General features: G+C 52.4%; 1 protein-coding gene across 3 annotated transcripts in view; it reads right to left on the minus strand.

The window, feature by feature from the left end:
* The window catches only part of fer (fer (fps/fes related) tyrosine kinase), a 123,015-nt gene that overhangs the window by 82,257 nt on the left and 30,758 nt on the right, over positions 1-10,000 (minus strand). For 2 of the 3 annotated variants that reach the window (XM_072453398.1, XM_072453396.1), the window contains exons 5-7: positions 3,779-3,952; positions 480-579; positions 108-291 (exon numbers count right to left, since the gene is read on the minus strand). In XM_072453398.1, the coding sequence (XP_072309499.1) occupies positions 108-291; positions 480-579; positions 3,779-3,952 (458 nt within the window). The remainder of the gene's footprint in view (positions 1-107; positions 292-479; positions 580-3,778; positions 3,953-10,000) is intronic. The other variant, XM_072453397.1, reaches the window with a different exon arrangement.

A 10,000-nucleotide genomic window follows, 5' to 3' on the forward strand; every position in this document is an offset into this window, starting at 1 on the left:
AAGAGAAATCTGAGCTCAACAATAGTGAAAAGACAAGATTGAACTGTTAAAAACACTAAGAAAAGTGATGTGCTCCGTCTCAGAGGAACATTCTTTCTGAACCGTACAGCGCCAGCGTCATGTCCTGCTGCAGCCTCTGGAGGGCGTCCAGGAGCGAGGGGGCGGAGCTGTTGTGGTGCACTTCCTGTTGTGTCCTGGCCCCGCCCACTGCCAGCACGTACTGATTGTGAACGTTATGAAGCTTCACCAAAGCTTTGTCGTAACGATCGCGCGCCTTCTCCGCCTCCCGCCCTGGACAGAGTTTACAGGACCAGGACAGGGTTAGACAGGTTCCAGAACCGACAGGTTCCAGAACCGACAGGGTCCAGAACCCACAGGGTCCAGAACCCACAGGGTCTAGAGAGGTTTAGGGGGTCTAGACAGGTTTAGGGGGTTTAGACAGGTTTCTAGAAGGATCATAACCGGTCTACAGCTCGTACCTTTGCTCGTGGCCTCTCTGTACTTGTCTCGAGCGGCGTTGGCGTCTCGGCTCAGTTGTCGATACGTGGCCTTCAGCTTCTCCAGATCGCTCTTTGTAGCCTGAAACATTTAAGTTTGAAGTTTGTTTGATGAAAGAATGCTCTGCTCTGATTGGTCCGTTCTGTCTGCCTCTGCTCTGATTGGCTGTGAGTTTGCTAGTGAGTGTGTGTTGTGTTGTTTTTTACTTTCTAAATCTGCATTTTATTGACCGGAAATAATTTGGTTGGATTTATTTATTTAAAAATTAGAGTAAACAATATTGCCGCAAGCGGCAATGATTGACCCTCGCCATACTGCCGATATTTTCTGCTAAATGTCATAACGTTGATCAAACACATGTATTTCCTCCTGTGAGAACATCGTGACACTTGTTTCACTCCAGCAGCTTCACATTGGGACTTTGTGCAAAAAGAAGAACATTTTTAATTTGGGAAATTTCTGAAATTGTAGATAAAACATAATGACGGTTAAAAAATAAACTGGATCGTTTGATGTTCCTCTCAACTACATTTTCACCATATTTCAGCTTTCTCGGGCCGACGCCCCTGGGGGGCGTGTGTGGTCCCTGGTCATGGTGTGTGGTCCCTGGTCATTGTGTGTGTGGGTCCCTGGTCATGGTGTGTGGTCCCTGGTCATTGTGTGTGGTCCCTGGTCATGGTGTGGGTCCCTGGTCATGGTGTGGGTCCCTGGTCATGGTGTGTGTGTCCCTGGTCATGGTGTGTGTGTCCCTGGTCATTGTGTGTGGTCCCTGGTCATTGTGTGTGGGTCCCTGGTCATTGTGTGTGGGTCCCTGGTCATCAAATCAAATCAAATCAATTTATTTTTGTAAGGCCCAAAATCACAACAACAGTTGCCTCTGAGGGCCACAGGGAGAAATGATGTGTGTGGGTCCCTGGTCATGGTGTGTGTGGGTCCCTGGTCATGGTGTGTGGTCCCTGGTCATGGTGTGTGGGTCCCTGGTCATGGTGTGTGGGTCCCTGGTCATGGGGTGTGGGTCCCTGGTCATGGGGTGTGGGTCCCTGGGCATGGTGTGTGGGTCCCTGGGCATGGTGTGTGGGTCCCTGGTCATGGTGTGTGGGTCCCTGGTCATGGTGTGTGGGTCCCTGGTCATGGTGTGTGGGTCCCTGGGCATGGTGTGTGGGTCCCTGGTCATGGTGTGTGGGTCCCTGGTCATGGTGTGTGTCCCTGGTCATGGTGTGTGGTCCCTGGTCATGGTGTGGGTCCCTGGTCATGGTGTGTGTGTCCCTGGACATGGTGTGTGTGTCCCTGGACATGGTGTGTGTGTCCCTGGTCATTGTGTGTGGGTCCCTGGACATGGTGTGTGTGTCCCTGGTCATTGTGTGTGGTCCCTGGTCATGGTGTGTGTGTCCCTGGTCATGGTGTGTGGTCCCTGGTCATGGTGTGTGGGTCCCTGGTCATGGTGTGTGGGTCTCTGGTCATGGTGTGTGGGTCCCTGGTCATGGTGTGGGTCCCTGGTCATGGTGTGGGTCACTGGTCATGGTGTGTGGGTCCCTGGTCATGGTGTGTGGTCCCTGGTCATGGTGTGTGGGTCCCTGGTCATGGTGTGTGGGTCTCTGGTCATGGTGTGTGGGTCCCTGGTCATGGTGTGGGTCCCTGGTCATGGTGTGGGTCCCTGGTCATGGTGTGTGGGTCCCTGGTCATGGTGTGTGTGTCCCTGGTCATGGTGTGTGGGTCCCTGGTCATGGTGTGGGTCCCTGGTCATGGTGTGTGTGTCCCTGGTCATGGTGTGTGTGTCCCTGGTCATTGTGTGTGGGTCCCTGGTCATGGTGTGTGGGTCTCTGGTCATGGTGTGTGGGTCCCTGGTCATGGTGTGTGGGTCCCTGGGCATGGTGTGTGGGTCCCTGGGCATGGTGTGTGGGTCCCTGGTAATGGTGTGTGTCCCTGGTCATGGTGTGTGGTCCCTGGTCATGGTGTGGGTCCCTGGTCATGGTGTGTGTGTCCCTGGACATGGTGTGTGTGTCCCTGGTCATTGTGTGTGGTCCCTGGTCATGGTGTGTGTGGGTCCCTGGTCATGGTGTGTGGGTCACTGGTCATGGTGTGTGGGTCACTGGTCATGGTGTGTGGGTCCCTGGTCATGGTGTGTGGGTCCCTGGTCATGGTGTGTGGTCCCTGGTCATGGTGTGTGGGTCCCTGGTCATGGTGTGTGGGTCACTGGTCATGGTGTGTGGGTCCCTGGTCATGGTGTGTGGGTCCCTGGTCATGGTGTGTGGTCCCTGGTCATGGTGTGTGGGTCCCTGGTCATGGTGTGTGGGTCTCTGGTCATGGTGTGTGGGTCCCTGGTCATGGTGTGTGGGTCCCTGGTCATGGTGTGGGTCCCTGGTCATGGTGTGGGTCCCTGGTCATGGTGTGGGTCCCTGGTCATGGTGTGTGGGTCCCTGGTCATGGTGTGTGTGTCCCTGGTCATGGTGTGTGTGTCCCTGGTCCTTGTGTGTGGTCCCTGGTCATTGTGTGTGGGTCCCTGGTCATGGTGTGTGGGTCCCTGGTCATGGTGTGTGTGGGTCCCTGGTCATGGTGTGTGGTCCCTGGTCCTGGTGTGTGGTCCCTGGTCATGGTGTGTGGGTCCCTGGTCATGGTGTGTGTGTCCCTGGTCATGGTGTGTGTGTCCCTGGTCATGGTGTGTGGGTCCCTGGTCATGGTGTGTGGGTCCCTGGTCATGGTGTGTGTGTCCCTGGTCATGGTGTGTGTGTCCCTGGTCATGGTGTGTGGGTCCCTGATCATGGTGTGTGGGTCCCTGGTCATGGAGTGTGTGTCCCTGGTCATGGTGTGTGGGTCCCTGGTCATTGTGTGTGGGTCCCTGGTCATGGTGTGTGTGTCCCTGGTCATGGTGTGTGTCCCTGGTCATGGTGTGTGGGTCCCTGGTCATGGTGTGTGGGTCACTGGTCATGGTGTGTGTGTCCCTGGTCATTGTGTGTGGGTCCCTGGTCATGGTGTGTGTGTCCCTGGTCATTGTGTGTGGGTCCCTGGTCATTGTGTGTGGGTCCCTGGTCATGGTGTGTGGGTCCCTGGTCATGGTGTGTGGGTCCCTGGTCATGGTGTGTGGGTCCCTGGTCATTGTGTGTGGGTCCCTGGTCATGGTGTGTGGTCCTGAGTGTCTGTGTGTGTGTGTGTGTGTGAGTGTGAGTGTGTGTGCGTGTGTGCCTGTGTGTGCGTGTGTGTCTGTGTGAGTGTGTCTCTGTGTTTGTGAGTGTCTGTGTGAGTGCGTGTGTCTCTGTGTGTGTGTGTGTGTGTGTGTGTGTACCTTGAGGTGTTGCATCTCCATGCTCTGGTGCAGTTGTTGATATGTCTTCTTGACTTGTTGTTTGTCTCGGATCAGAGTTGTGAGTTTGTGCAGAGGTCCGGAGTTCAGCTCGTCTGCATGAGTCCTGATAATCCTGGACAGAGCCTCAGTGTGACGGACCACCTGAGTCCAGGACTGTAACACACACACACCTGAGTCCAGGACTGTAACACACACACACCTGAGTCCAGGACTGTAACACACACACACACCTGAGTCCAGGACTGTAACACACAAACACCTGAGTCCAGGACTGTAACACACACACACACACCTGAGTCCAGGACTGTAACACACACACACCTGAGTCCAGGACTGTAACACACACACACACACACCTGAGTCCAGGACTGTAACACACACACACACACACACCTGAGTCCAGGACTGTAACACACACACACACACACACACCTGAGTCCAGGACTGTAACACACACCTGAGTCCAGGACTATAACACACACACACACACACACACACCTGAGTCCAGGACTGTAACAAAAACACACACACCTGACTCCAGGACTGTAACACACACACACACACCTGAGTCCAGGACTGTAACACACACACACCTGAGTCCAGGACTGTAACACACACACACACACACACACACACACACACACACACACCTGACTCCAGGACTGTAACACACACACACACACACACCTGAGTCCAGGACTGTAACACACACAAACACACACCTGAGTCCAGGACTGTAACACACGCACATACCGGAGTCCAGGACTGTAACACACACACACACACACACACACACACACACACACACACACACCTAAGTCCAGGACTGTAACACACACACACACACACCTGAGTCCAGGACTGTAACACACACACACACACACACACACACACCACACACCTGAGTCCAGAACTGTAACACACATACACACACACACCTGAGTCCAGGACTGTAACACACACCTGAGTCCAGGACTGTAACACACACCTGAGTCCAGGACTGTAACACACACCTGAGTCCAGGACTGTAACACACACACACACACACAAACACACACCTGAGTCCAGGACTGTAAAACAAACAAACACACACACACACACCTGAGTCCAGGACTGTAACACACACACACACACACCTGAGTCAAGGACTGTAACACACACACCTGAGTCCAGGACTGTAACACACACACACCTGAGTCCAGGACTGTAACACACACACACACACACACACCTGACTCCAGGACTGTAACACACACACACACACACACACACACCTGAGTCCAGGACTGTAACACACACAAACACACACACACACCTGAGTCCAGGACTGTAAAACAAACACACACACACACACACACACACACCTGAGTCCAGGACTGTAACATATACACACACACACACACCTGAGTCCAGGACTGTAACACACACACACCTGAGTCCAGGACTGTAACACACACACACACACCTGAGTCCAGGACTGTAACACACACACACCTGAGTCCAGGACTGTAACACACACACACACACACACACACCTGAGTCCAGGACTGTAACACACACACACACACACCTGAGTCCAGGACTGTAACACACACACACACACCTGAGTCCAGGACTGTAACACACACAAAAACACACACACACACCTGAGTCCAGGACTGTAACACACACACACACACACACACACACACCTGAGTCCAGGACTGTAACACACACACACCTGAGTCCAGGACTGTAACACACACACACACACACCTGAGTCCAGGACTGTAACACACACACACACACACCTGAGTCCAGGACTGTAACACACATACACACACACACCTGAGTCCAGGACTGTAACACACACCTGAGTCCAGGACTGTAACACACACCTGAGTCCAGGACTGTAACACACACCTGAGTCCAGGACTGTAACACACACACACACACCTGAGTCAAGGACTGTAACATATACATACACACACACACACACACACACACCTGAGTCCAGGACTGTAACATACACACACACACACACACACACACACAACTGAGTCCAGGACTGTAACACACACACCTGAGTCCAGGACTGTAACACACACACCTGAGTCCAGGACTGTAACACACACACACACACCTGAGTCCAGGACTGTAACACACACCTGAGTCCAGGACTGTAACACACACCTGAGTCCAGGACTGTAACACACACACACCTGAGTCCAGGACTGTAACACACACACACACACACACACACAAACACCTGAGTCCAGGACTGTAACACACACAAACACACACACACACACCTGAGTCCAGGACTGTAACATATACACAGACACACACACACACACCTGAGTCCAGGACTGTAACACACACACCTGAGTCCAGGACTGTAACACACACACACACACACCTGAGTCCAGGACTGTAACACACACACACACACACACACCTGAGTCCAGGACTGTAACACACACACACACACACACCTGAGTCCAGGACTGTAACACTTACACACACACCTGAGTCAAGGACTGTAACACACACACACACCTGAGTCCAGGACTGTAACACACACACACACGCACACACCGGAGTCCAGGACTGTAACACACACACACCTGAGTCCAGGACTGTAACACACACACACACACACACAACTGAGTCCAGGACTGTAACACACACACACACACACACACACCTGAGTCCAGGACTGTAACACACACACACACCTGACTCCAGGACTGTAACACACACACACACACCTGAGTCCAGGACTGTAACACACACACACACACCTGAGTCCAGGACTGTAACACACACCTGAGTCCAGGACTGTAACACACACACACCTGAGTCCAGGACTGTAACACACACACACACACACACCTGAGTCCGGGGTTAGGGTAACACACACACACACACACACAAACACCTGAGTCCAGGACTGTAACACACACAAACACACACCTGAGTCCAGGACTGTAAAACAAACACACACACACACACACACACACACACCTGAGTCCAGGACTGTAACATATATACACACACACACACACACACACACCTGAGTCCAGGACTGTAACACACACACACACACACACACACAACTGAGTCCAGGACTGTAACACACACACCTGAGTCCAGGACTGTAACACACACACACCTGAGTCCAGGACTGTAACACACACACACACACACCTGAGTCCAGGACTGTAACACACACACACACACACACACACACACACCTGACTCCAGGACTGTAACACACACACACACACACCTGAGTCCAGGACTGTAACACACACACACACACACACACCTGAGTCCAGGACTGTAACACACACCTGAGTCCAGGACTGTAACACACACACACACGCACACACCGGAGTCCAGGACTGTAACACACACACACCTGAGTCCAGGACTGTAACACACACACACACACACACACACACACACAACTGAGTCCAGGACTGTAACACACACACACACACACCTGAGTCCAGGACTGTAACACACACACACACACACACACACACCTGAGTCCAGGACTGTAACACACACCTGAGTCCAGGACTGTAACACACACACACACACCTGAGTCCAGGACTGTAACACACACCTGAGTCCAGGACTGTAACACACACCTGAGTCCAGGACTGTAACACACACACACCTGAGTCCAGGACTGTAACACACACACACACACACACACACCTGAGTCCGGGGTTAGGGTAACACACACACACACACACACACACACCTGAGTCCAGGACTGTAACACACACACACACACACCTGAGTCCAGGACTGTAACACACACACACACACACACACCTGAGTCCAGGACTGTAACACACATACACACACACACCTGAGTCCAGGACTGTAACACACACCTGAGTCCAGGACTGTAACACACACCTGAGTCCAGGACTGTAACACACACACACACACACACCTGAGTCAAGGACTGTAACACACACACACACACCTGAGTCCAGGACTGTAACACACACCTGAGTCCAGGACTGTAACACACACACACCTGAGTCCAGGACTGTAACACACACACACACACACACCTGAGTCCGGGGTTAGGGTAACACACACACACACACACACACACAAACACCTGAGTCCAGGACTGTAACACACACAAACACACACCTGAGTCCAGGACTGTAAAACAAACACACACACACACACACACACACACACCTGAGTCCAGGACTGTAACATATATACACACACACACACACACACACACCTGAGTCCAGGACTGTAACACACACACACACACACACACAACTGAGTCCAGGACTGTAACACACACACCTGAGTCCAGGACTGTAACACACACACACCTGAGTCCAGGACTGTAACACACACACACACACACACCTGAGTCCAGGACTGTAACACACACACACACACACACACACACACACCTGACTCCAGGACTGTAACACACACACACACACACACACACCTGAGTCCAGGACTGTAACACACACACACACACACACCTGAGTCCAGGACTGTAACACACACCTGAGTCCAGGACTGTAACACACACACACACGCACACACCGGAGTCCAGGACTGTAACACACACACACCTGAGTCCAGGACTGTAACACACACACACACACACACACACACACAACTGAGTCCAGGACTGTAACACACACACACACACACCTGAGTCCAGGACTGTAACACACACACACACACACACACACACCTGAGTCCAGGACTGTAACACACACCTGAGTCCAGGACTGTAACACACACACACACACCTGAGTCCAGGACTGTAACACACACCTGAGTCCAGGACTGTAACACACACCTGAGTCCAGGACTGTAACACACACACACCTGAGTCCAGGACTGTAACACACACACACACACACACACACACCTGAGTCCGGGGTTAGGGTAACACACACACACACACACACACACACACCTGAGTCCAGGACTGTAACACACACACACACACACCTGAGTCCAGGACTGTAACACACACACACACACACACACCTGAGTCCAGGACTGTAACACACATACACACACACACCTGAGTCCAGGACTGTAACACACACCTGAGTCCAGGACTGTAACACACACCTGAGTCCAGGACTGTAACACACACACACACACACACCTGAGTCAAGGACTGTAACATATACACACACACACACACACACACACACACCTGAGTCCAGGACTGTAACATATACACACACACACACACACACACAACTGAGTCCAGGACTGTAACACACACACCTGAGTCCAGGACTGTAACACACACACCTGAGTCCAGGACTGTAACACACACACACCTGAGTCCAGGACTGTAACACACACACACACACCTGAGTCCAGGACTGTAACACACACACACCTGAGTCCAGGACTGTAACACACACACACACACACACCTGAGTCCGGGGTTAGGGTAACACACACACACACACACACACAAACACCTGAGTCCAGGACTGTAACACACACAAACACACACACACACACCTGAGTCCAGGACTGTAACATATACACAGACACACACACACACACCTGAGTCCAGGACTGTAACACACACACCTGAGTCCAGGACTGTAACACACACACACACACACCTGAGTCCAGGACTGTAACACACACACACACACACACACACCTGACTCCAGGACTGTAACACACACACACACACACACACCTGAGTCCAGGACTGTAACACACACACACACACCTGAGTCCAGGACTGTAACACTTACACACACACCTGAGTCAAGGACTGTAACACACACACACACACACACCTGAGTCCAGGACTGTAACACACACACACACACACACCTGAGTCCAGGACTGTAACACACACCTGAGTCCAGGACTGTAACACACACACACACACACACGCACACACCGGAGTCCAGGACTGTAACACACACACACCTGAGTCCAGGACTGTAACACACACACACACACACACACACACACACAACTGAGTCCAGGACTGTAACACACACACACACACACACACACACACACCTGAGTCCAGGACTGTAACACACACACACACCTGACTCCAGGACTGTAACACACACACACACACACCTGAGTCCAGGACTGTAACACACACACACACACCTGAGTCCAGGACTGTAACACACACCTGAGTCCAGGACTGTAACA

Source organism: Eucyclogobius newberryi, unplaced genomic scaffold (genome assembly GCF_026437365.1).
Source record: "Eucyclogobius newberryi isolate DKJ021-1_F unplaced genomic scaffold, fEucNew1.0.hap1 SCAF_2, whole genome shotgun sequence".
Taxonomy (NCBI): Eukaryota; Metazoa; Chordata; class Actinopteri; order Gobiiformes; family Gobiidae; genus Eucyclogobius; species Eucyclogobius newberryi.